A 27633-nucleotide genomic window follows, 5' to 3' on the forward strand; every position below is an offset into this window, starting at 1 on the left:
GATCCAGCTTTCAGACTGCACATACATCATGTGAGTTTGGCCATATGCACAATTTGCTGCAGCAGAATTCTGCTGAACACAGAAATTACATTTTTATCAATTAAGTATTGCAATGTTTAAGAAAATGCCTAATTCCAACTTCTTTCTCTGGGGACTGGAGGAAATGATAGGATTTTGTTATTTCTGAAGAACTTAGTGCAGTAGCTGATTTCCTAAGCTTCTAAAGCTGAGCTTTACCATTGTTATATGCCCTATTAAGGAACTCTCTAGAGTGCATTTGAGTAGATCTAGAATTTCTAACTGGGTAAAGTGCCTTTTTATTTACTTTATTAAAAAAGCACACCACAAAGCAACAAAAAAGGCAAGCCCAGGCATGAAACTGGAGATAAAATTCAAATAGATTAACTTGCTGAATTAGAGGATATCTTATTCTAATTTGTTATGAAAGGGTAATTTCTAAAATACAGCTAAACTTGTTTTGTCTACAGCAAAATACTCAAAAGCACTAACGCAGTCCATGTGGCAAACTGCAATGTTGTTCAGTTGCAAAATAAATTTTTAGTTAAAACTGCAAGTAGTTTTCAACCACTGCATTTCTGAATTACTTAATGGGATCAGTCAAAGATTACCAAACAAAGGAAGGTAGGAAGTTGTCATTCTGATATCTTCCAATGGCAATTTTTCTTATGGTTGAGGTGCAAAATACTGGTTGAGAGAAACTCACAGAATAAACTTTTGAGGAGCCAGGAGAAGTGACACTGTACTAAGTTTATTATGAGAATATTTGAGGCAAATTTCATTATCTTTCCAGAATGGAATTTTTTGTTTTGCTTATTTATTTATAAACTTGACAGCTGAATTTCTACTTTCTAAGACTGATCCATTTCCAAATTAACCAAATACCAGTTTTCATAGGCAGGTTTCCTGTAATAGTTACTAGAAATGGAAGTTTGCCTATCTGTTGTTTTATGTGCTGCTTTGCTTGTTTGTTGGGTTTTATTTTGTTTTCCCATGACAACATAGGTACTTCAAAAGCCTGTTTGGTTTCTGAACTTAATTCTGGTTAAGTCTGGCTTGTTAGCTAACCGATTTCTTCTTTTCTGATATTCCCAAAAGACAATCAGTAAATAAATGTGATACACAGATAGTGTATATTTAGCTGATAATTGTCTTGATGGATCATCAACTGAGAACATACTTTAAAAGTTACTTTTTGTTTACAAATTGAACTAGTTTCGTTTTAAAAAAAACATTATGGCTGAGGAGTGTCTTAAGTAGGTAATAGGAGTATGCCAGTACGGCTGAGGAGTGTCTTAAGTAGGTAATAGGAGTATGCCAGTACATGATTTATTTTCAAGATTCTTGCTGTTGTTCACTGCATGCATACTTAAGATAGCACTGAATTCAAAAGTATTGCCCCCTAAAGTTACTGGCACGATTGTCACTTCTTTCTAAAATGCAATCATCTTTCATGGTGAAACCTTAGAGTTGAAGGGCATTGCGCAGCCAAGCATGTAGCGTTTTACAACAGTAAGTCAGAAAGGCTATGTTAAATTAAATCTAGAATGACTCTTAGTCTTGAATGGACTGTAAATACTACAAATGGCTGGAAGCATCGAGAAGAGAGAAAGTGGGTAAATGTACTCACATTTCAGACAGGCTGTTGAAGGTGTTATATTGGTTTGGGGTTTTTTCTTTTTATTGAGTAAATAATATTTATTTGGAAATAAATTTGGAATTTGGAAAATAATCAATTTATGAACCATGTGACACAAGTATTATGAGATTATTCTAAAGGCTGTCCAACCTTCAAGTTTTTTGGCAGATTTGTGTCTCTCATATTGTGGTGGTCTTCGGTCTTCCATACTTCTGAGATTTAAACTTAAAAATACTTCCAATAAGTTAAAAGAATATAAAGCCAGTTGTTAAAGATAGACCTATTTTACTATTGTATCCTTACAGTGAGTACAAATCTGTGCCAGTATTAAGCTCATCAAGGAAGAAGACTTCTTAACAAAGAAGAAATATAGCGAAATGTTCCATTTTCCATGATTATGTACTGTTGATACTACAAAGTTATTTGAAGGACTACTGTAGCATAAGCATATAGTACACTGTTAGAGGTTATCAGTTACCTTGGAGAAATGGAGTGACTGTGATTGTGAAATGAAATGAGACAACAAAGGATCTCAACTTCTAGTTTTGTTTTGTCTTTCATCCTGAACATGAAATGTATCTATTCATACTTGTGTACTTTTCAGGGTGTTTTTTTTATAGCTGTAATTTATCACTAAAGGGTTGGGATTTGAGAGATCTTTTGCACCTGGCAAGTTGGTAGTATGTATTCTATTGTATATCAGTTCCAGTTTGGGCCAAATAGGAATTATCTTTGACACTGAGAAACAGGATCATAAACAGTAGCAGTTTCCACTATAAATTGAATTTATACTGTCTTTTACCAACTGATGGAATTCCAAATTCTATATTTTGACTTAAATTGCAGGCTGATTTGGTGGTTACCAGTGTGTGACTTTTGCTAGACACTTATTTTTTGAGACACATTTCTCACTGAAAGGCTCATTAAGGGTCGCTTTTGTAGATACTTTGGTATGCAAGTATGTTACCTTATGTGAAAACATTGATTTGTAACAAAAAAGAAAAAATAGACTAAATTACTAACTTTGCTTAGTAAGACCTAAACAGCAACATCAGAAGCCTTAGTGTATAGATGGGTGGAAGGTCTGTAACATCAGACTGAAATGACAACTTCTAATTGCTCTCATGTAATGTTAGTGTGCATGTTGACAAATACCATAGTCATTGGAGGACCAGGAAAGGGAAGATATTGCTAAAATTCCTGAAGTGGTTTCTTTTTTTTAACTTGTAGTACTGTATATGGTTTTCAGCTCTCATAAAGATGCTGAGTTTTATCAGTTGTAATGCAACGATTGATTTTTCTGCTCTATGTGAAATTAAAAATACTCATTCTCCAGGGAGGTTTTGTAGTATGCTCTTAGTTTAGATTTGGCTATGTTAATGTCATGAGTGAGCTCTCCTTGGGCACTACCTATAGTAATACTGCAAAACAGAAACATAATTGGTTTTTGTATTTTAATACTATAATTTGCTTCAGGCTGTTAAACTGATTTTAATATGCAATCATAGCATCACTTCGTAAGTGATTATAGAGAAGATCTTTTTGCAGCTTAAGACGACAAAATTTTTAATAATTTTTCCTTACAAATTCTGTGTCAATAATGTATTTTCAGTTATTGCTAACAAACAAGTTTTTGTGTGCTGAAGTATGCTATATTGCAGTGTATCTTGTAATAAAAAGGATTTTTCCTGACATCTGTTTTGGGTTTTGGTTTGGTTTTTTCTTTTTTTTTTTTTTAATTTTTTAAAGATAAGTGTTGTTGGTTGTTGTGTTATGTACTCAGCTGAAGGATAATGTCAATGAGCACAGCTGCTTATTAGTTGCTTCAAGTTCTTAGCATTTGTACAGTGCTTTTAGTTCCCCTGTAGTAGTGGTGGTTGTTAGGAAATGTTCCACAGAATTATTTAAAGGTCTTGTCAGGTTTGGGACTGCATTTTGCTTGGTTAACGTTAACTTTAAGTTGTGGGCAAATCTGATTTTTAAACATGATGTGCTTGTTCTTTGAAAGAAGTGCTTGTGTTCATCTGATCAGAATTGGGCATGGTTTGTTGCAGCGTGGCTGGTTAGTTCTGTGAACTCCATCGTAACATGTGTCTCCTTCCCTTTCTTTCCTCTTGTTAGCATGAATATTTTCTAATAATATTTGTACATGGGTCTACCAGTGGGATTTGTAAGTACTTTTGCAATATTATGCTAAAAGGTGAATTGACAGAAGTGCTACATTTTTAATGAACGGTTACACTGGCAGTGTGTCTTGTGCAGCAGAGGACTGAGTTCCCACAGTAGAACAGGAAAAGTAGTTATAGGCTTAGGAGAGGGATCTGTATGAAATCAGGCTGAGCAGACAGGACTTCTTTACTTAAAATTCCCATGCAACTGGAGTACCACTTCTGTGAGATTGTATTGGCATAAATGTGTCTGTGATCTGTATGAAATCAGGCTGAGCAGACAGGACTTCTTTACTTAAAATTCCCGTGCAACTGGAGTACCACTTCTGTGAGATTGTATTGGCATAAATGTGTCTGTGTATATAGGTATATATATATGAATGAGGGACTTAAATACAAGAGCTGATTTCTACCTTTCAGCTCATCAGTGTAGACCCTGTGAAGGTGCAAAACCTCAGGTCACTGTTACTTTCCAAAAGGTTTAAAATATATTTATAAGTGCTGCATGAACTTAGCTGTATTTGTAGCTGATTGGACACTGATCTATCAGTCTATGAAAAAAGAGCTGCAGTCTTTGTGTTTGAAGTTTCCTGGTGGCTTCTTGTCCTAAGAAATAAGCAACGAAGTTCCATCTGCAGATCTGCCCACATTTGGCACAGCCCCAGTTATTCTCACACCTTCTTACAAATAGTACTACAAGCGTTTTTTCAGTATCTGTGCATATGTTTGTAGCATGACTAACGAATATGTTAGTGAATACTGGTATAAGTTAATGTGGACAGGAAGATGCCTACTGCAAACTTGTCAATCAGCTGACACTGTCATTGTGTAAACCTGCTATAATATTATAAAAGTCTGCACAGGGATAGGTGCTCTGATTCAGAAGTTTGCCAGCTGGTGACTACTGGGAAGTAGATAAATTGGCTGCTGGTGTTAGCCTAAGAACAAGCAAGAAGTAAGCAGCCTGGCTATGGCAGCTGCAGCTTCGTTCTCCAATCCCAGTTCCTGCCTTTTCAGTTACTGGTCTTTAGCGGCTGCCTCATTTTATCATGCTGTTAGTTTTGTAACAGGGCTGGATAGCAGCATGAATTGCAATGCCACGTTTCTGTGTTGTGATCTGTGCTGTGGCTCACCCTGAGAACAAGTGGCAGTTCTTTCTAGTGAAGTGAAATCCTGTTAGGGGTGCAGGCAGCTGCCAGAATGCCCTCCAGCGCCTGTACTGCTTCCTTCAGTGGGAGCGGGGACAGCTTGAGCACTGCATGCAACTGTTTCGCTTGAGTGACACAGAATTGCTTACTAAAATGCTGCTGTGAAGAAGTGTCAGTCTCTGCAAAAAGTTTTTGAAGGCCTCCAGAGTAGTCAGGTGCAGCGATGTAGCTGGGTTGCAGGCAGGGCTCCTCCGGCCTTCCCCGCTTCCCCTGCAGCTGCAGCCTGCAATGCACTGCTCTTGTTCTCTGGAGTTCATCAGCATAGTACTGTTAAGTATCATGTAGAAATATGGGTTGCCAATAAAAACACAAATATTTAACCTATCTAATTATTAAAAGTTTTCGTTTCTTTTTTAATAACCACATTCTTGTAAGCCTCCATATTAATATCAGTGCACTTCATCAGTCTTCAGGGCATAATCTTGATTAGTTTTTGGACCACTGTCTCATACAATTGTCCATATAGAAACTAATCTTTTAGACAACTTAAATTTAGTGGAGAGTGTTTAAAATAGCTTTCAGCTTATCAGTGTATAGACTTCATATTTGAACATACTAGCTTTCTTGCAGCAGCTTTAAACATATATTTTGAGACTGAAAGCTCTGAGCTTACCCCACTGACTCGGAAGTGTTTACGGTGTGTGTGTGTAGCCAGCCATGTGTAAAGCTTTGCGGAAATAAGATCAAAAGCTACAGCGTCAAAGACAGAATTGTTTTTTCCCCTTATATAGTTCCTGTACTGTAGCTCAGGGTTAGGTATTACTTTCGTACAGTATGGTGTATGCTTCAGTGACTTGCTTTCTATCACAATTAAATTTTGTTATTCTGATGTATCACAAGAGAAGGTTATGCAGCAAAAATAATTCTTCTCTTACCCCAGGTATTGTTAAAGGAGCACCAAAAAATTCTTTGGGACTTGTGAGAAGCTGCCTTTTACCTTCTCAAGAGCAGTAGTTGCTTGAGATGCTCAGCTTCTCCTCATTGCTCAGGATAGCTTCACCAAAGCATTTCACTCTCCTCTTTACAGTCGTTAAAGGCAACTGCTAATGTCTCCACACTTTTCTGAGGCAGAGCAAAGGATAAGATAATCCCCCTTAGCCTGTTAAATGCTCCATCCCATCTGGTAGGTGATAATTGCATTGTAAGGGGATTAGCACAGTGAGATATGCTTATAGTGTAATGAAAGCTTCACTACAAGTGTGAAATTCAGCTGAACGCATTTGAGCAGTTTGGGACCTTACATTTGCAAATTTTTGTAAATATCATAAAATACAAGTTTCATCTGGAGGAGGTGTGCAGTACCTTTACATGCCTTCACATGTGTGTAACAGATTATAAATTTGTTTTGATACATCAGTAGTCTAAATATCTGAAACCCTCTTATAGGAGTAGTGGAATAGGCTTTTGTTTAGCTGAACGTTTTAGGGCAATTCTGTGATTATAGCTGTATTAAATGCATACCAAGTGTTGACTTTACTTTTACTCAAAACTCCTATGACTTTGACATCATGGAGTAAAGTTGTTACTGGTATAGGAGCACCCATGTTATTAAGTGCTGCCTAGCAATCTTCATCAGTAGAGATGAAACTTGAACAAGCTACACTGTGAGGAATATCAGAGTAATTTTGTGTCAGTAGGGATAAGAGGATTTCAAGCTGAAAGTAACTCTCCTTGCAGCCAACCAGAATAAATGTTTTGAAATTTCAATTTCAAGCATGAGCCTAAGGTAGTGCAAAATGACTCTTTAAATTTTTTTTTAAATTGTCCTATGTTTTTTTTAAGTTGAGCTAATGCTGTCAGTAGCGAAGATAGTAAATTTTAGGGCTCAGAGCATTTAATAAGCTAACTGTAACTTAGCTTCCTTATCTTTCAAGATGTTAAAGATTCGTTTGAAGGTATGTAGGGTAGTAGCTCAGGGTTGCACCAACAGTCTCACCGTGTGGTACAAGAAACTGGGCGAGTTGCTCAGTGCTGACCGGTGTGTGCCGTTTCTCTGGCTTGAACATTAACCTGTTAGGTTAAAACAGGGCTTGGTTAGCCCATGCTGTGCTGTGATAGTGTTTTGTAGCCAGATAGATTAGGAATTTAAGAGGTGTGTGTATTGTTACATAAATAAGAGAGTCAGGTGTATAAATATGCACTGCATGTGGTAGATGCTTTAGCGATGTTGTATGACCTTGCTGCGGGATTAAATTTTCTAATGAATTAAGGTTCTGTGACCAGCTGTGTGGTTGCTGTTTCTTCAGTTTCCAGTTCCTAACTTAGTAGCTCTTGTCTGTGTGTGTGTGTACATCTCAGAGTAAGAGCAAAATAAAATCTAGTGGGTTTTTTATGGGCCGTTTGCAGTAACTTTGCCAGTCTGTGATGAGGTGGTTGAGTGTGGTTAAGCTCAACCCTCTTTTACTTAATCATGGCTTTGAATGCGCAGGGTTGAATAGAAGGATGCTTTTCCAAATTTGTGGTGATGAGACATAGGAATGATTTAACAGATCATTTTTTTCTTCCTTTTTTTAATTATTGTTATTTCTTATAAGGTGGCTGAGCTCTAAAGAAAATTCCTTAATTTTCTTCTTTTAGATGGAAAGTGTTTACCTGAGGAGAGGAAAACTTGAGAAATTTGCTGTATTGTTGTCTGACATTCTCTAACTTTAAATAAACCTGAGTGAAAGGTCATGAGACTCAAAAACAACCAACAAACGAACACCCCTCCAAAAAATGAAGCGTGTCCCCTCTCTTCACCCCAATCCTTTCTGAAATACGAGTTTCTGTCAGATGAAAATCCCACTTAGAAGAACCATTACGTTGGCAGTATACAGAAAATAAAGAGGAATTTTCAAATGTTTAGAAGCAGCTTTCTTTAACAATCCTTATATAGATTTAAAATATGTAGTCTTCTAAGTATGTAGCAAACCAAATCATATGTGGTATGTAATCATTTTTCTACTTATTTAGGTGACAAACAGCATGTTTGGTGCTTCGAGGAAGAAGTTTGTAGAGGGGGTTGATGGTGACTACCATGATGAAAACATGTACTACAGCCAATCATCGATGTTCCCACATCGGTCAGAAAAAGATGTAAGTTGAATAAGCTTATTTTTTCCCCTTTCAATAGTGAGGTTATTTCTCGTACATGAAATATATGTGAGGAAGGGCTTCATTTAGCTTTAAGCTGTGAATGACAGTGTTTTCAGTGGCAAGTGCTTTGATTTTAGTGAGTTATACAAGTAAACTTCAGCCATATGCTTGCCAGGGTTTTATTTTTTCATCTTTTAAGAATTGTAACTTAAATTGGGTTATTGATTAATCTTGTGTTTACACGTTGTGTCTACCATGTTTTTGTTATGGTTTTGCACTTTACATCTTCAACCGTTTTTCATTTCTGAAAATGCCTTGTGCAGCTTGTTTGTCTGCTCAAGTATTCTACTTCCCATTTGTAATGACAAAAAGTTACAAAACCAACCGTTCTTGGACATTTTTTCCCTTGATAATGCATTATTGTATGTTAGAACTGCATTGGCTTTACTGAAGCTCTGCTTATTATTGGAATAAATAAATTGGCCAGTAAAGTATTTCACTTCTATATGTAGTGGCATGTAGAAATATATGGAAGACTGAAAGCATGACTTGAGGTTCATGTCACCTGAAGGTCAGTAATACGATATCATGATAGGCTTGCATGTAATATGTGTAAGCAACATATATGCTAGATTTTCTTTCTAATTAAAAAAAAAATAAAAATCCCTTCAGACTTTAAGAAAGGTGTCATTGCTTAAAGTCTGTCTCCGTGACTGTCCAGAAACATAGTTGTTTGATAGCAGATGCTTGATAGCAGATGTTTGATAGCATAGTCCTGATAGACCTTGATCTATGTAAACGTAAACATTTCCTATAGACTCTTAGTTGAATTTTAATCCAGATTTTCAAAGATAGAAGGAAATAGGTTTAGAGTAGAAAGCTTTTTAAGACAAAACAAAATGCTTAAATGCAGCTTTCCAATTTAAGTTATTTTGATGAGAAATTTCAGGTGAGCCAGCAAAGGATTAATCACAGAATCACAGAATCAGTACGGTTGGAAAAGACCTGTAAGATCATCGAGTCCAACCTGTACTACAGTGTAAAGAAAATTAAATAGGCTGCTGTTTTCTGTTTGTGTCCATTACGTATGTGCATGTACCACAGGTGCATACAGGCACATTGGAATATTTATAATGTACATAATTTCCTTTCTGTGAGCACTGAGAGGTGCAGCTAGCACTCTCAAAAACAATAGACACTATTTCTCCAAAGTGATTCTTAGATATTAGATCCCCACTTTTAGATTTCATGCACTGAGGGTGATAAATCATTACGGTGTAGTAAGAAAGGTAAAGTGAGATGAACACTATGCTGTACAGTGTACACAGTAAAAGCTGATGCTTGGCATATTCTTGATGCAGTGAACGAGTGTTTTAGTTGCCTACTCTTTCTGTAGGCAATGTTGCAGAAGTGGATCTTAGAATGGGACTTCAAGAGAAGGAAGGTGGGTGTTCCAGACACCAGGAAAGACAAATGAGAAATCGTGAAAGCTTTTTGGGAGAAGTGCCCAAAATGGGTCATAGAAGCTGCTATAGCTGGCAGAAGAGTGATGTCGTTCCGACAGGAAATGGAAGAACGATTTTTGCAAAAGCTTTTTAAAGTTTTATTTCCAAATTCTTGTTAAGGGATTATTTTTTTTTCCCCCTGTAGCTTCACTATTGACTATTACAACTGTCTGAGTTTCTGTTTATGAAATTTTATATGCTATTGTAATATTTTTTTTTAAATTGTTCAAAATAAATATATGGTGGTGATATTGACATTGTCTGTACACCTTTGAAGACTGATGTATAGCTAAATGTATATTCTGTATTATGTGTTCCTGTTGATATCTCATTGGGCTCATAGTAGATGAGAGATTGCAACAGTGGTTGTATTCTTTTAGTTTCCAACCAATTTTACAGCTTTGAAAACATTCTCGAATTGAAAATAACCAGGTTTTCAAATAGTCTTTCAACTGGAATTCTATTAAAGATGTTGTTCTGTATATGAGAACACAATAAATAACTGACTGTGTTGTTATTTGGATAACACTTAGTATTGACAGACAAAAATAGATCTGCTCAGAATTTTCTGAGTAAGCTAATAAAGACTAATGTTCAAAACTTGGATCCAGTTTTATGAACACCTGCAGGGAAAATCTTCCAGCATTCTACATCTTGAAACATGTTGAATCTTTCTGTCTTCACATTTATATTGAAATTGAGTAGGTAAATGTGGGGAAAAAGTAAAGGTAAAGGAATCTTTGGGGAAAGGAGTAAATCACTTTTATATTCAGAAAATCCAACTGGTATTAAAAAGACTAAAACGTAGCATACACAATCTCTTCACTGTTTTTCAGTAAGCTTACAGTCTTTATGCCTTTTTTTAATAATAGAAATGTCTAAACAAGGTGCAGTTTTACTGCAATTTAAATTATTGCCCTTTTTTTCATTTTCAGTTTCTTATATGTCTTTATGGAGAGCAGGTAAAATGAATGCATTGCATGTTTTAGCTACAAACCTGTAGAAAATTAGTTAAATGTTAGGTTTTTTCCTCCAGTGTATCATATATACACATGAATCCTGAGTCCTTAATTTATGCTTCATTTATCCTCTAGAGTTCTTCAGCCTCAAATAGAGTGGTTCTGAGGGAAGCCCTTTGTGAATGGCCTCCTTAAATACTGCTCTTCGGGAAGGGCTAAAGCTTGTTTAGTATTTACCCTCATACTGGACTGACTAGGTGTTTTTCACTTTGTTGAAGTCTTACTGATTCTAACCTTAAAAGTTGCTACTTTCCAAGGAATTTCTACTGCGTATTTGTACTCCAAGCAGAGGAACATACAGAATGGTGAAAGCTTACTAAAATTTAGAGTAGAGTAAGGACTGTTACTGCAAGCATATTATTTTGTATAAACTTCGGAACCTATTTTTCACTTTACTTTTACAGTAGGGTTTCTGTCCTTGTGAAGAGGCATTGTCTTCAGATGGGGTACAGTGATGACTTGCGCAGATTGACTGGGTTGGGAGCTTTTCAGCTTTCTACCTTGTTTTAACACCTAAAGCGGAGGTTTTAATTTTTTTCAAAGTATATTAGGTTCTAAATGCTTTTTTCACTTAATGAGTGAAGAACTATTTCCTATCTGAAAAAGATGTGAAAAAAATATTTTGTGCCTTTTAATGAAGAATTTTCATAGCACTTACTGATGTGGTATTCTTGTGACTTGTTGCTTTGGCTAATTTGAATTTTAAAAGAATGTCCTTTACACAAAGATGAAGTGAACTAAGGCTGCTCAAGTCCTGTCTTAAATTTTGGAGACTTTTTGCAAGTGGGAAGAAGTAGCAGTAAATAGATTAGGGCATGTTATTTTTATTTCAGAGCCACAGTGTAGCTAAGAACTAAAAGCTTTCTTTTAACTTACCTGCTTTTTCACTGGGGAATACAGTTCTAGACAGTCAGGATTCATATGGTAATTGAAATGGAGAAGTTGCATGTTACTCATGTGCACAAGTGCTTCCAAAATCATACAGATGCTGTTTGGGTCTGTTGTTTTAGGCACAAAATTATGGCTCCTTAGATGAAATTGGATCTTACTCAAGCCATCTAATGCATCATTTTTACTAAATAAGTGGCTCTGCCTTGAGTCATCACAAACCTTGCTGTGCTAAGTAGGGAAGTGGAACAGAGTATATCCATGAATGCTCTATGAATTTTGCTGCACTTAGGGTCAGTGTGTGATAACCAGGCCAATAATCCTATGGCAAATAAATTAGATATTTTATAGAACTTGCAGAAAATAGAACATTTTAACAAAGTAGTTTAAGATTTGGCTTGAAACAAATGTGGTCCTCTAACTGAAATTGACAACAAGATGCACAATGTCCCCACAAAATAATTACAGAGCTTACTTGTGGCCAATTTCACCAACAATTGAGATGTCACTCAGCAAAACAATTTTGAGGACAGGGGTACATGTTTGGGGTTTTTTTGGATAGAGTGGCAGAGGCAGAAATTGGTAACTCAAAGCTTTCATATACTTTTGAATCTGTCTTCAAATGTGCAAAAAAAAAAAATCACAATGAGCTTTGATAAAAGATGGGACCTGTTCAGTCTGAACTTAGTTATCATGTATAAGAATGCAAGAAGTGCTCTACAAGGTTTGACCAGTCTAGCCCAATCCACTGAAGATGCCTATGTGAGAATATAAGATCCAGGGCATCTTCTGTTCTGAACTGCAGTCATAAATCTGACAGTAGACAGACATGCCTTTTAATGAAGATTTGCCCAAATTATGAGGAAAGTTAGGAGAATTTTTCCATTTCTTGGTCCAGTGCTTTGCTGTTCATTTTTTCTCCCAGTTGCTCAACAGATGATAAAATGCTCACAGTAACATAGCAATAATTCTTGGATTTGCACTTCTAATGGGTTAGTTAGCTGAGCTTATTCTCCTTTCTGAAAAATCTTGTTTTAACTAATTCTGGACTTTCTCAGTTGAGACCTGTTGTTTTGCAGCTCAGTTCTTGCAAAACATGGCTTCTTGTGAAGTCAAATATACTTCAACAATTGGGGCAAGTAAGATCTAGCCTGCAGATGAGGTTTGGCTCATTGCGACTATTAATCGAGCTCCTTATTATTTATTGCAACTATTAATCTAGCTGCCTTTCCTGAAGTAGGAGGTCCTCAGATCTGGATATTGAGCACAGTGAAATGGGTTATTGATTCTGGGAGCCTGCTTTCCAGAGGTTTCTTCCATCCTGATGTAGTAGAAGCATGGCTGTGATGGATCAAATTCAGGTGTTCCCCTGTCATGAGACAGTTGCATGAACGCAGAAGCCAGTAGGTTTGTCTTGTAATGTGCACGATGGTGGTGATGCAACGAAGGGGCGGTCAGAAGCTGTCATCAAAGCCTTTTCCTGCAAACTTCCAGTAAAGTAATTTGTAGAACCTTTACCTAAGTCTTACTGTGTTTTGAAATACCTGGCCTTACAAAGAGGTGGTACTTTTACAAGAGATAAAACCCTGAAACAGGACTTAGCGTACCATGGAGACAGAGATCCAGAATCTTGCTAAGTTTGGGAAACTAAATGTGGGAAGAGTTTAATTTTCTGGAGACAGCTTTGGCTTTAGGGTTGCTGAACAACATGTTGTTCCAGATGGATTGTTGACTTTCTAACACTATTTTTTTTGGATTCTAAGAAAACCTATGGTATCTTGTTTCCCAAGGCATCTTGCTTGACACTTGTCTTAGTCATTGCATGAGAGTTTGTTAGCTTAGTCAGAAATTAACTTCGGATGCTGCACATGGAGTTGTTGTAAGTATTTAAGAATTCCCATGGAATCCTCTTGTATCAGAAGCAGTTATAGCAGTCTTGCTAACGCTGGCTTGTTGAATAGAGCTACTTAACATTAACATAACTTTTCATAGTCTGAATAGTTTTGATCCATTTATGGAGGAAAAAAGTAAAGCTTATTTTTTTGGAGAAAATGGATTAATATCTTTAATAACAAATGGAGAATGTGTGTTTTCATATGCATTACTTTGCATGGAAGCATTCTTGTAGATTTGACTGACTAGTGTGTTTGGTTTGCTCTGCTTGCTTTGTGAAACACATAGCTTAAGCTTTTTTCTTTGAAGTGAGAGTTGCAAAGCAACAAAGTTGCCTTTTACCTTCCCAGAGAGTGATTAAACATACTTTGCATCTTTTAGTGAGCACATAATATGTTTTTTTAAAAATAAACAAAAAACAAACTTTAAATGAATCAACAGTGCAATGCCATTAATTGAAAACAGTTGGAAGGACTTGAAGGGGATGAGATTAGAAACAAATTGAGGGAGGTTTTTTGCTTTAATGCAGTATACCCTTTCAGAGCCTATTGTCATTCTACTTATAGCTTGTGTTTTCATAATAAAGTTATACAGTATGAAGAAAACCCCAAAAGTTTAGAATGCAAGATGCACCGTTTACTGTGTTACCTACAAGTTAGTACTTGGATGGGTTTATCAAATAAAACAATACATGATAAACTAATTTTACTTAGAGGAAAATGAGTTTTTGTACTCTGTCACACAGTTTGCAAGAAGTATATGTCTGAATTAGTCAAAGTTATTTTGCATCACTTACTTTTCCTTGTGACATAATTTCAAATTGTAATTAATTTCACTGTTGATGACTGGAGTATATACTTCTCACTAGAGTTGAGTTTGTATTTACATTTTTTTACAGAAGAACTAAATGACTGTGCTAGGTGTTGTTTCTGTACTTTATCTAAAAGCTATGTTTTACTGCATCTCCACGTAAATCAACAATTTATAATAGTTTTTGTATGTCAGCTTTAGCATTTAAAGTGGTTCCTCAGACCAGATTAATTCCATGCATAAAATCCTCTGCCTCTTCTAGAAGGGGGAGGTTATGGTTTCTTACATGATAATTCAGTTCACTGAACATATTGTATTGTAATATTGGTGGTTTACATGCTTAGTGTGGGGGTGGCTTTTTTTAGTTTTTTGTATGCAGCTGGTTATTTAATTAAAATTAAGTATTTGCTTTGTTGTTCTAGTTCTTAATTGTTTATGGCATTTTTGGTAGCAGCTTTTAATGAGTTCTCAGTCATCTTTTGGCTCATTAATACACTGTAACATCAAACTGAATGTCTCTCCACAGGGAGAATTTGTTTTTACAGTTTTACTTTGATAGCCATGTTAATAATGTCATTGTCTTTCAAAGGCAACATCTTGCCGTTAAGGTCTTGAGATACTGCTGTCAACAACAAAAAATTTCCAGATAAATGTAATGCAAAAGGTGATGCTTGCAGTCCAGTCCTATCTCTGTGTGCTTCCCAAGTGCTACTGGAGGCAGGAGACCACGACCATAAATGATGAAATCTGAAAGATTGAATAAAATTTCGTATATTTTTCAATTTTGTATTTGGTTTTATATTTCACAAATAACATATATCAGTAGCAATTTTCACTTGCAAATAACACCCAGCAAATGTAAGGCTTTGAAAATTTCTTCATTGGTCTCTGATTTTGAGATTTGGCAATATTTTCTTGTAATGTGTGAGATTTGTGAACACTGTATTAAAAAGTGCTTTGTAATCTAGAGGAGGACTAATAATAATACTAAATATTAAACTGGCAAAATATAGGAAAATATATTTTTTTTAATCTCTTATCTGTTGGCTTGACTTTGTATAACACTTTCTCCTTTTGAGGCTGTGGGTCAGCTGTTTTATTGTTAAATAGTGCAGCACAGATGGCAGATAACAGAAATAGTTGTGCAAATAGAAAATGATGCTGGTGTTTGCACCTGTGAGAAAACCATGATTTATCAGGCCAGATATTACTCACAGACTTACTTGCTTATTCTAAAATGTTTTGCTTTTAGTTGTCTTTCTAGCGTTGGATTGATGTATTTTAACTTCACGTCGCTTTGTGTTTAAGAAGGTGGCTTTAGGCTATAACTGCATAATGCCGCAGCCTTTGCAGAAGTGTTGCTTTACTGAGTTTTCTTGGTGCCGCTGTAAGTTGGGGGTTTGCTTGGAAGAGGCAGGATGCTGCAGTGCAGGGGGGAGCTGGAAACCCTGTCAGCCAGCTCTGCTGCTGGGCCCCCTCCTGCCACCACCCTTTGCTTTCAGGGAGGCTGCAGCTTCTCCCGAGAGGGTTGTGAAATGCAGCAGTTTTGTCACAGTTCGGGCCAATTGAAGCAATTGTTGGTGGTGTTTTTTTCAAGGTTGTTGACACTCTTAAATGAACTTAATGCAGTAAACCCATCAAGAGTTAACGAAAGCAGTTACAGTAAAATCTCGTTCTTCACAAGGGGTAGGAAATTGCCTGATAGCATGTTAGAGCTTACTGATTTTTGGTGTGGACCAGTCCAGAAAAATTGGGCCATCTGCTTGGATCATCAGTTGGTTTGAGTTTAGAAGCAAAATCTTCCATGATCAGAACTGCACTGTGACTATTTGAGACTCGTGAGTAAAATGATGTTCACAACTTAATTGACTATCAACAACTCAGTCCTTCAGCCTGCCAGTACTGAGTGTCAGTCCTTCCGTACGCTAGCAGAATAAAGTGCATCCTTCATATTACACAAGGTCTTGTTTGCTCAGTTGTCTCCTTGACCTGTGGGAGATGCAAGTCTTAGGCCTCCTCTGTCTCCTAACATGTAGAGGGAAAGCTAATTGAAACAATCTGCCTAGTTCAGTCATACAAGGTTGGAACAGAAGCAGAAATTCCGTGGTATTTCACAACTGGGTTTTGTAGCTGTTAACCACTGGCAAATTGATTTAAACCTAAATGCCAAAATTTTGAGTGGATTTTTTTTTCTACGTGTGCAGAAAAAGCTATAGGTGTCAGAGTTTGTTTGACAATTTCCTTGACTCGATTGAAGATTATTAGTCACTTGTTTTAAAAAGTTGGTATTGTATACATACTGCTAGAATATACTGTTCATTGATGTGATCTCAGTAATTTTGTTTTTCAAAGGTTGCTGCAGGTATAATTCTGAGGATTTTTTTTTTTCCTAAAATATTGACATAATTGGGTAAATCTTAAAAGATCTTACCAACTGGAAGAGGCTTTAGTGATCTTAAGGGTTAGACTGCGTTAGTTTTTATTAAGATTATCATGACCTTTGGCTGTTGTGGACTAAAAGAAATTCAAGAGTGACTTCCAGCCACCGTTGCAAGTATACTCTTGGAGAGTTGTTATTTTTGTGTGTAGTGTCGCTAGTAGTCCAGTCAGATAAAATAATGATTGCAGAATGCTAGAAGGAATGTTTTTAATACTACTAATAGCATTCATCTTGAATCTTCATCAGCTTTGGTAGACCAAGTCTGAGTAGACTGTAATAGTGACTCGGAGGTTGTGAATGCTAATGAAGTTCCTGGTAGCATAGGTTAAGGTTTTGGCTAATTTAATTGTTTTGTTGTTGACCTAAATTATATGGAAATAATAGAAAAAGAAGACAAAATTTTAAACTGCTCCTTACTTAGCTATGACAGAAAAAAGTGTTTAATACTGGGTGAGGGGTTTTTGGCATATTACAAAATAAAGTAGAGAGAGAATAAGTAAGATGCCCATACAGCATATTCCTTCTCCATGAGATTTGAGAAATGCTGCATTTAAACAGCCTGGAACAGATCCACAGAAATTTTTATTTATTTCTTCTTCAGGCTTGTTATCTTTTGATGTTCTAAGTATGTTACGACTTTAAGACTAGTTGTTAGACTTATTGAATTTAATACTTGGCCTTTATTATGGTTTTCTATAAAGGTTTCTCTACAAGTCGTTTTGCAATTAACTTTTCATGTAAAAGCAAATGGCACAATACATGTGACCTACTTTGCAATGTTTCAAAAGAAAATCCAATTTCTAATAAGCAGTGTTCATTAAATATTATTTGCCATTCCTTTTCCTTTAACTGAATTTAAAAAGTCAAGTAGTACTCAATATAGAAGAGGTGGGATTCTTTTTCCTCTCTTTCAAGTAATCTAGTACTTCTTTGCTCCATGATTTCTCTTTTATTTTTATTATTTTATTTTTTTAATCCAAGTTAACATTATAAATAAAAGGGTTTTATGCTGAGAATTTGTACCATCTTCTGCTTATTGTATTCCATGCCATCACAGCAATTTTTGAATGCTCTGAGCAGTGGTTCTTATGGGATCTTCTTTTTGGCTTAACTGTTTTGCTTAACTGTCCCAAAGCTAGTTGTACTTTTTGATTGCTGTTTCTATCTCAATGTCTGGTTGGTTTGGGGTTGTTGGGGTTTTTGGGTTGGTTTTTTTTTTTTTTTTGATTGTGTTCCCTTGTTATTGTCTCTGAAGGTGTCTCACAACTTTTCTTCTCATTTTTTTCCATGGAATTACAATTTGCCACACCTTGCAACATGTTCTAGGATTTTCCAACTTGTCAAACTTCAATATCTTTTTTTACCTCAACATTTTACTTTGTATTTCCTTTCTTAAAGCTACTGTATCAGCTTGTTTTATCGATGTTTAACAAACATTAGTTTGTTAGTTTGGGTGGGAAGTGTGCTTTTGAAGTCTGTCTCCCAAGTGTCCCCCCTTCTCCATGCTTTGGTTTGCATTGCAAAGCAGTCTTGGTGTGAGTGAATTTGATTCCTTCTGGATCAAAATATGCTGGAAGAGATGCTCCAGGAGTGCACCAAACATGTTCCACTCGCTAACGGGCAGCCAGTCCATGGCATCAGGTGTTATAATCATGTCTAATTCTAGTTAGAAATGCATACAGTATGTATGTTAGGTCCTCAGGATCTACTTTTTTGTTTTACAAACGCACTTCTCTCTGGCTGCATTACTTGCTGATGCAGATGTGACCTGTGAACTTTACTATCTGAGTGCTGAGCTGAAGCCACTGCTAGTTATTTAAAATACTCTTTTATTCACAGCCAGTTCTTCACTAAGAAAGGACTTTAGTCTGGTTTGGCGTATATTTTAGTTACATTTTTTTTCTGCAGGAAGCTGTTGTCTTAGTATTTCAAACTTCTTGTATATGTAAGTGTGAATGTTTATTTCTGTAGTTGCTTACTATCAAATATGTGCACTTTGTTCAAAATATGTGTGGCTATATATTATTTTGGGGTGATATTTCTGATACATTTTCTGATGGTCTACAGTAATTGCCTGCCGTTATTTCTCTTCTCGTGCCTTCTGTATGTATTCAAAAAATCATAAATACTTTGTGATTTAGAGATGAATGCTACTTTTGATATTTAGTGTCTATCCTACATGTCTTCTTTCTCATTTCTACCACCTAGATTTGGCCCCAGTATAGAGAACTAGCAGATTCAGTTTATAAGGTTTGTTTGTTTGTTTTACATCTGTCTAGATTAAGTCAACAAACTAATTTGCAGTTTATCACAGTAAAAGTTACTTTGATTTGAATTCTTTACTGTCAAGTTGAAAAATTTTGAAATCCCCTTATATGTAAGAATCCAGACATTCCTTTCCTTGAAACCATCCTAAAATTCAATCCAAGTCCAGATTACTGCACTAAACAAGCAGACATTTGCCTATGGGTTAGTAAGTATGAGTAGCATATTCTTTTGTAAACTGGATGGATTAGGTCATCTAATACCTCTTCTTGCTCCAAGGGACAATCAGCTATACCTAATGTTGATGAACATCTAATCTGTTCTTCAAAAACATCCAGGGATGGATGTCCCAGTGCTTAACTGTCCTTAAGATTGCAAAGGGCTTTTTTCCTAAATATTTAGCCCGAATCTCCTGTTTCTCAAGTTTATTAATACTTTCCATTTCTGCCGTGGCATGGAGAGGAGTTCATTCTTTTCCTCTCACAGCCATGACTGGAAGTCTGGTGTCATGTCCCTACCTTAGTTGCCTTCTTTTTGGACTATGCAAACCCAAATCTCAATCTTTCTTCATAGATTGTGATTTTTTTTTTTCTAGATCTTACTCTTCTCAAGAGTCTCTTTAGTTTGTCACATTTCTTGTATGATGTCTGAAAGTTGACAAAGAAGGTTTTAATGGAAATATTTGGTAATATGTGATGTCTCTGAAGTGGGCATAATAGAGCAGAAAGATTACTTCTGACATCTGTACATCTTACCTATTCGTATGGCGTATACAAGCATGAAGCTAGCTCTTAGGGGAGTACATTATAATTTTAACTTTGGAATTTTATCTGAAGTTCATATCTGTTCCTATATACCTGCTGCTACCTAGCCACTCATTTCCCACCTTTTGCTATTGTAACTGATAATATGAAACTTTGCACTTCCTGTTATTACATTGAACAGGGATTGATCTGCTTGTATTATGTATGTTTTGCAGGGGAAAAAAACTATTTCTGATTTAAATAACTGAGTATTCCTTCTTCTGTAAAGATGGGTCTCTTAGCTACAAGGGTAGAAAAATTGAAAGCTTTTAGATCTTCCTTTATGCTATTTGTTGCAAGTAAAAGAAGGTCTGTTTCAGACACGTAAGGTCATAAATTTTTATTGACATACAATATACTGTTACAGTTATTACTGTGCATATATTTTGGGGAGTTTCTGAAACTTTTGATGGCTTAAAAGGATTTTTCAGTTGCTGTTTTGTCTTTCTTGGCAAAGCAATACATTTGTAAACTTTCAGAGCAAGATAGCACAATATCTTTGTGTCTTGAATAACCTTTTATTCTTCTTACTTTTTAGATGCTGGCGTCACCATCAACATCAGGTCAGCTGTCTCAGTTTGGGGCAAGTTTATACGGGCAACAAAGTAAGAATTCTTTTTATTGATTATATGTTTTATGCTAAATATGTTCTAGTTTCATGTTCTTTGGATAGAGAACATGCATATGGCTTTGTTTTTTGGTGATTGTAAAAAAGACAGTATGTGTCCTTATTTGTGTGATTATTATTTTTTTAGATACATTTTTGCTTTGCTTAGTATGCATTTTTGCAGTGCTTAGTATACAAAGTGTCATATATTGACACTATAGCTGTTAAATATCCAAATATAATCATCCTATAAAAAAAGTCTGTGATTTAACTGTGACTCTCTGAAGGAAAAGCTGAGGAAAGTGAGCTGGGCCAAAATGAGCCTAGTTCAGAAGAATATGTCAGGAATAAGGAAATTATACCTTAAATTATAACTGATAAGTTCATGCTCTACAGGAGCAAATTAAATCTTGTGTACATGTTTGGCAACTCGCATTTGGCAAAGAACTAGGCCAGTAAGATTATTGCCTTCTGCACCACTGTGTTTTTCTTTCCCATGTCTTGAAGTTTTTTTTATGTATCTGCCAGTTTCGTATATACTGTTGCAATAGACAACAACAACAGAGAGTAACAGTCACAGTGTGTAACACTAGCCACCTAACTTAAGGGCCAGTGTTGAGAACTGAACCCCCTTGTAGCCGAGAGGTGCATTCAGAAAGTGACTCAGAATATTGGAGTTAGATACAGTTACACAAGTAAAATGGGTTTGTTAACATCTCTCTCTTATCACTCTATGCTTTTGAATGTTTGCAACTTTCTTGCCAAGTGCATCTGACTCAGATTCTAAGAAAAAGTGTCTTCAGAGTATTTTTTTCATCTGGACAGACTAAAAGCTTTGTCTGCTAGATGTATGGCCTTCACAATTTCTTTTTGGCTTTTGTCAAATAGTTTAAAAATTAAAAAATACAGTGATACTTTTTTTTTACTATTTCAGTGGCTCTTGATGAGTGACCCTGTAATATAAACTGGCATTTGATTATGCTACTGAGATTTTTATGAGCAGTTTCTGGCCAATCTGAGAGTCATGTCTCCTCTTGGCTTTTTGGGTCCTGAATCTGGCACTGTTGAACCTTTCAGACTTAACTGTATAAAGATACTGAAGTAGTTTATTCATTCTGTTTATCACCATTATTTGTTGTTTATTTTTAGGGTTAACTTCTCATCAACTTTGTTGTTCATTCAGTTGGTTGTGGTGCCTAGGACGTAATCTCTCTAACATGGAGACATGTATGGCTAAAAACTAGATAGTAAATATTATTGAGGTTCAGTTTCTACCAAATATTGTAAAAAGGGTCGAGAAACTTCTGTGTTAAAGTCAATGTTATGTTTAAAATACTTTTGGGAAAAACAAAGCTGATAATGCCTATGTGCTTTTAGATGGTAGCTGTCAGTCATTAAGCAAGATGTCATGTTACAGAGTTAATGTAACTTAACTATTAGGCAGGAAATTAGCCACTTCATTGATCAGCCCCTAATATAGCCTGTGCAGGTCTCTTGTCTCAGCTAAAAAAGTGGAAAAAGGAAGCATAAGAAAAAAGAATTTTTTCTTATGGTGAATATTTCGGCTGTCCCTACTTGCCAGCCACAGGAATATGGTTCTACTTCACTGTAATGAGCCCTTTAGGGCACTTCAATGGGCTCTACTCATGAAAAATCCTAGTTTAAAGAAAGCCAAGAAAAAGAAATAACCATCAGTGTAAAACTGGCTTTGCTGAAACAAATGCTTGCACAAAATTTCCTGAATATTGTAATCATGTTTTTCAGTACTGTATCTAGCTTGGAAGTGTATGTATATTTTCTTTACCATTTTATTTTTAAAATTCCACCTAATTGTTAATCAGTGTGAAATATTGTTTATAATGTATATTTATGCTCATTGAAATTATTCTGATGCAGCAAATTGCCAAAATATTTACAGTGAACACCTTGATATAATCAGCATTTAATGAAGTCTTAGGAGGCTTGTTACAGCAAGTCACACTACCTCTTAATCTGAATGTATAGAGATAAATTTGAGTGTTATCAAAACTTCAAGTGTTACTGTAAACTTCTTGGATTGCAAATTGTAGGGTAGGACATGGACAGACAGCATTTCTTAAAGGGTGAGAGCTAAACGACGGGGAGGTTTCTTCAGACCTTGTCCATGATAATAACCTGAGCATATACTGTGTCCGTTCTTTGTATTTAATCACGTTAGTATTTAATCACGTTATACACTGGCATATTCAGCTCTTCTGCAGGGGTGATCTACCATGGGAGAGTGCTGATTCATCATCATTTTTCTTTTGTTTGGTCTTCAAGATACAGTTTTGAGTTCTGTGAGGCTACTCAGCAGCCTTATGCCAAAGAAATAAGGACTGTTACTTTGCTAGCCATCACATTTCATATGCTAAGTTTGTTTCTATTGATATGTTGCACTAAATGACTTTTTCTTGTCTTTGAACATCATTCTGAAACTTCATAAATACATAAAAGCTATGTGAGAATAATGAGAAACTTCATAAAGTTTTTGGATGTTTTGAGATGAGCAGCAAGTGGTTATCTTTTGCTGTTCTGAGTTAAAGTGATTTCTTTTTTTACCTCACTGAAGTACTTACTTTATTCTGTCACACCCAATAGTTTGTGTAGAAAATACTTTTGATCACAATGTTAAAAATGTTCTGTATATGCTAACAGAGGGCATTTAAAATTCTGCTTGCTTTCTTTTCTCAAAAGATTGAACTTGACTTGATCATGGACACTGAAGTTCTGTTATCAAAAAGAAGCGACTTAAGCTTTACAGAGAACTGGCCTAAAAAGTTCCTTTTGTTGTCCTAAAAGCAATGTTATTGTTAATTAAATATTAATAATTTTCTTTTTTTATTAAATATTTGCTTTATTTTTAACAAGACAAATCAGTGTTCTAAATACTGGCCAAATATATACCAGTTTATTCAAAAGTAATGAATGTATTTCTTGAGTGCAGTTATTAATTTTCTCAAAATGCTGCCTTTTTTGAGATAATTTGTAGATGTCCATGTCCTCATCAAAAACTCAAAACTAAAACCTTTCTCTACAGTACGCATCTCAAAGGAAACAAAATTTTGTTAGTGACTCAAATACACAAATTCCTTAAAGAGCCTTTCTAAAGTTTAACAGAAATGGGGCAAATTTGAGATAATTGGGCTTCTACTATGAAAACAAGGACTTAGTTTTTACACTGCACTTTCCTTCAGTCTTTACACTTTTTTGTAGGTTATGAGCATAAATTGTTTCCATCTATACCTGATGGAGAAGACTTTGTTCCTGATTGCTCTGTATCTCCACCCCTCTGAATTTTTTTTCAATAGGTGCACTAGGCCTTCCAATGAGGGGAATGAGCAACAATACCCCTCAGTTAAATCGCAGCTTATCACAAGGCACTCAGTTACCGAGCCACGTAACGCCAACAACAGGGGTACCAACAATGTCACTTCACACGCCTCCATCTCCGAGCAGGTATTTATTGATAGCCAATATTTCTGCAATTGTGTCTTTCTGCAGAGCTCTTGTTAAATGTTCTGCATATTTTGCCTCAACTGATTACAGTCTGATTAATTAAAAGAGAAGAAAAGTAGTTTCTATTGACCACTGCCTATGTTAGGGAAATAATACTGTAAAACAGTAAGGACTTACTGTAAGACAGTATTTGTTTTTTGTATGTAAAGGACAAATTGCTGGCAAATTCTGCTTCAGAATGTAAGAGGCTGTTTTTTGATTGTTCCTGTAAATGTACAGTTAAAATTTTTGTATGGATGTCATATACTGTATAAGCATATTAAGGTAGTAGGTCTGAAGTGCTCATTAAAAAAAGAGCTGTAACACCTTTTCAAATACATAACACTTAAGTATTTATCTAAACCTGACCAAGGACTTGATTAGTATGTAATGGGTCATCTGGTATTTCTGAAGAAAACCAAACCTATATTAATTATAGAGAGTAATCCAAACATGCTGTATTGACGCCAAGCACAAATTAAGTTGCAACAGCTCAGAGTCCATCCTATGTTAGTAGTCTAAATGAGTAACCAAATACTATTGTACAGATTCATCTGTGTGGATGGTTTTTCTCTTTCAGGGGGATATTGCCTATGAATCCTAGGAATATGATGAACCACTCCCAGGTTGGTCAGGGCATTGGAATTCCCAGCAGGACAAACAGCATGAGCAGTTCAGGGTTAGGCAGCCCCAACAGAAGCTCTCCAAGCATAATATGTATGCCAAAGCAGCAACCCTCTCGACAACCTTTTACTGTGAACAGGTAAGGCTGTTTAGTCAGACCATCCCTGTACAGCCATGGACATGCTTAAATGCTGCTCTGGAAATCTAATTTTTATCCATTAGAATAAAGCTCGAAAGCACTGCTTTGTGTGTCCTTGTCACATGGCAATAAACTTTGAAGCTGCTTTTAATATTCACACAAGCTTTTTGAGGCCTTTAAGCTAAATTCTGTTTCTGACTACTGAATTTCTGCTGCTGCTTCTTTAAGATATGTGATGTTTCTGGTGTGTTCCTGAGTTTATTTTTGAAACATACATTGATTTTTGGGTATATGCTTCCATTTTAAGATTATTCATCTATGAGTTTGGGAAGAAGTAAGGCAAGGTTTAGAAACATGATAGTTATTCTGGAAGAATAGTTAACTGATTCAGATGCAGTAGGGACCTAGTGTTGTACTAGTTTAAATTCTGGAATAACATGGGCAACAGTGATTTGCCATTTGTTTAAGGATGTGGGTACACATTTGGATGCCAAAAGCTTCTCAGTCACTTCTGCTCATTTTCTAACCAGGCAAGACTGTAACATCATAAATCATTAGGCTGTAACTGTGTTTTGGTGCTATGTTTATGCTTAGTTCATCCTGATAAACTTGTAGTAATAAGTGTGTTGATTCTAATTACTTAATGTGTGTGGTCACAGCTTCGCACAGCTGACTGCTTCCCAGGCTTCATTCCACAACTTCACAATCTGTGTGCTCCCAGTTTTATCCTTTTTTCTCCCTTCAGGCCCTTCCTTAGGGGACTGACTCTTACACAGAGCACAGACAAGCTCGTGGCAGTCAGGTGCCACCTCTAACCCAGTCTAGTATTTTACAAAATGGATAAAGGAAGGTGAAAGCTAATGTCACGGTTATCTGAAACTTGATCAGGCTATTTAGTTCTGTAGTTTCACACTATGATATAGGCATAAAAATGCTTTTCTCAATCACAGCAATAGGGATTTGGTAGTAGTGGTTTATATTCTTGGAGTGTGAGAAGACTTTGTATCTTGCCTCTGATTAACTAGAATTTGCCTTTTCTTTCCTGTGATGTATAGTGGCAAGTAAAGGAGATGATAAATTAAAAAGATAATTTTATATTTTTAAGTGTTTTTGAAACCTGAGCATCACAAAAGGTTGAAATATTAGTACACTTTAAAACTCTACATGCAGGGGACAATGATTTTGGAGATCGATATACATATAGAAAGTACTTGTTTAAATATCATTCACCTGTAGGGTAGATAATGAAATCCCTGTCTGTAAGAGCATTTGAATTAAAATCCTCATCTTTCACTGTTTGCATTGTAGATCTCATTTTTAAGAAGCTACAATTTTTAGAAGTTGAGAGGGAAATATCACTGGAACAATGACAAGTTCTTATTCCACAGTTTATTAGCCTACAAAAGTACAGTAGTATTACATATCCAATTGTTAATTGATATATTTAACAAAATTTTGAAATTATACTTGGAAAAAAAAATTATGGTGCTTCCTTGACAGGTGTATGAATTATGTGACTTCCAAGAAGTGTTTTCTGAATGGTTGCCTTAGTTGGAGCAATGAAAGTTTTTAGGTTTTCGGACATAAAAATAGTTCACTTTCCCTTTCTTTAGTTACATTGGTAAACCAGGTTACAAATAACTGTAGAGAAGTATGCATTTTGTGGCCTAATCCTTTTCTTATCCCTGAAATTCTTAACATGGTTATTTCTAATTACTTTAAAAGCAAACAAAAAACCCCTTGCATGAGAAATACTGTCTGTCATCAGGCTAGGTTATATGCCCTCAAGATTGAGTTGTCTCCTGTTGGTGCTCTCACCAGGCCTAGAATTCACAGATGATACCAGGAATATGTTTCTTCAGATGTGTGAGCTGTCAAAGATCTGGATGTCTTTGAAATACACCACCTTGGGGAAACAAAGCAGGACAGGACCAGTCTTTGCTAACTGTTCCCTTTATTGATGTCTCAATACAAAATGAAGCATTTATGGCTATTTCAAATTGGAATAAAATGCTTCAGATTTGTAATTGAGGAAAAAGTCTGTGTAGGTAAAATTTCCACTAGGAAGATGTTTGACATTTTTATTTACAGAAACGTCTAAAACATCAGCTTCCCTCCTGTTACAGGGGAAAAATGAATGTTGTGATTTCCCACAGGGCAGAAATTCAGAATCTCACTCAGCTGGGGCCTACCTTTTGGTTTCTCAACATCTCCAGCTCACACAGAATGAAGCAGATCATTTGTGAGGGTGTCTTTCTGACCATGATAGTCCTAGATGATATTTAGATGTCTTCAAACATTTTTGCCTGACTATATGAAACTAATTTTTCTGGTGACCTTGTGTGGCAGAGACCATCCCTATGCTTGTAGTAGTGCCATATGTGCGTGGTGATGATTACACACTATAACTGTTCAGCTTATAACCAAGTCATGACAAACTTGATCACTTCTATGATCCAGCTTCCCACCTGCAAACGAATGGATTGCAGTCTGACTTTTCACTATTGCATTTACTGCTGCTTCATTTTTCTATATGAAATTATTGAGTGACGATCATGTTTGTCATAACTTGTTGGTTGACAGATGTCTTAAGACACAGTGGCTATTAAAAAATGAAGTTACTTTGAAGTCATTCCAGTTGTCTTGATTGAGCAGTGCCTGCTGCTGCTGCTCCTCAGAGTTTTCAGAAGTATAAAGGAAAATAATTAAAAACTGAGTTTAGGCTAATGTGCGTTGCTTAAACTTGAAATAATTTAAGTGATTTAGGGGTTGGTTGTTTTGTTTTTTTTCCCCTCAATGCCTTCCACTGAAAATTACAAAGTATGTATATACCCTTTTGTCTGACTTCCTGGATTTTTTTCACAGTATGTCTGGATTTGGGATGAACAGAAATCAGGCATTTGGAATGAATAACTCCTTATCAAGTAACATTTTTAATGGAACAGGTGAGTTTACTCTGATCAATGTTGATCTTAAAGTACAGTAGAGAGATATTTTGACTAAATAAGTCTAATTG

The 27633-nt window shown here is 35.9% G+C and overlaps 1 protein-coding gene across 3 annotated transcripts in view; it reads left to right on the top strand.

Annotated features, from left to right (window-relative positions):
* The window catches only part of CNOT2 (CCR4-NOT transcription complex subunit 2), a 90898-nt gene that overhangs the window by 42770 nt on the left and 20495 nt on the right, over positions 1-27633 (top strand). For 2 of the 3 annotated variants that reach the window (XM_059816212.1, XM_059816214.1), the window contains exons 2-6: positions 7986-8108; positions 20270-20336; positions 23668-23815; positions 24435-24617; positions 27483-27562. In XM_059816212.1, coding sequence (XP_059672195.1) covers positions 7998-8108; positions 20270-20336; positions 23668-23815; positions 24435-24617; positions 27483-27562 — 589 coding nt within the window. In that variant the 5' untranslated portion in view covers positions 7986-7997. Of the gene's footprint in view, positions 1-259; positions 272-7985; positions 8109-20269; positions 20337-23667; positions 23816-24434; positions 24618-27482; positions 27563-27633 lie in introns of those variants that run through there. The other variant, XM_059816215.1, reaches the window with a different exon arrangement.

This window comes from Gavia stellata, chromosome 4, assembly GCF_030936135.1.
Source record: "Gavia stellata isolate bGavSte3 chromosome 4, bGavSte3.hap2, whole genome shotgun sequence".
In the NCBI taxonomy this organism is placed as follows: domain Eukaryota; kingdom Metazoa; phylum Chordata; class Aves; order Gaviiformes; family Gaviidae; genus Gavia; species Gavia stellata.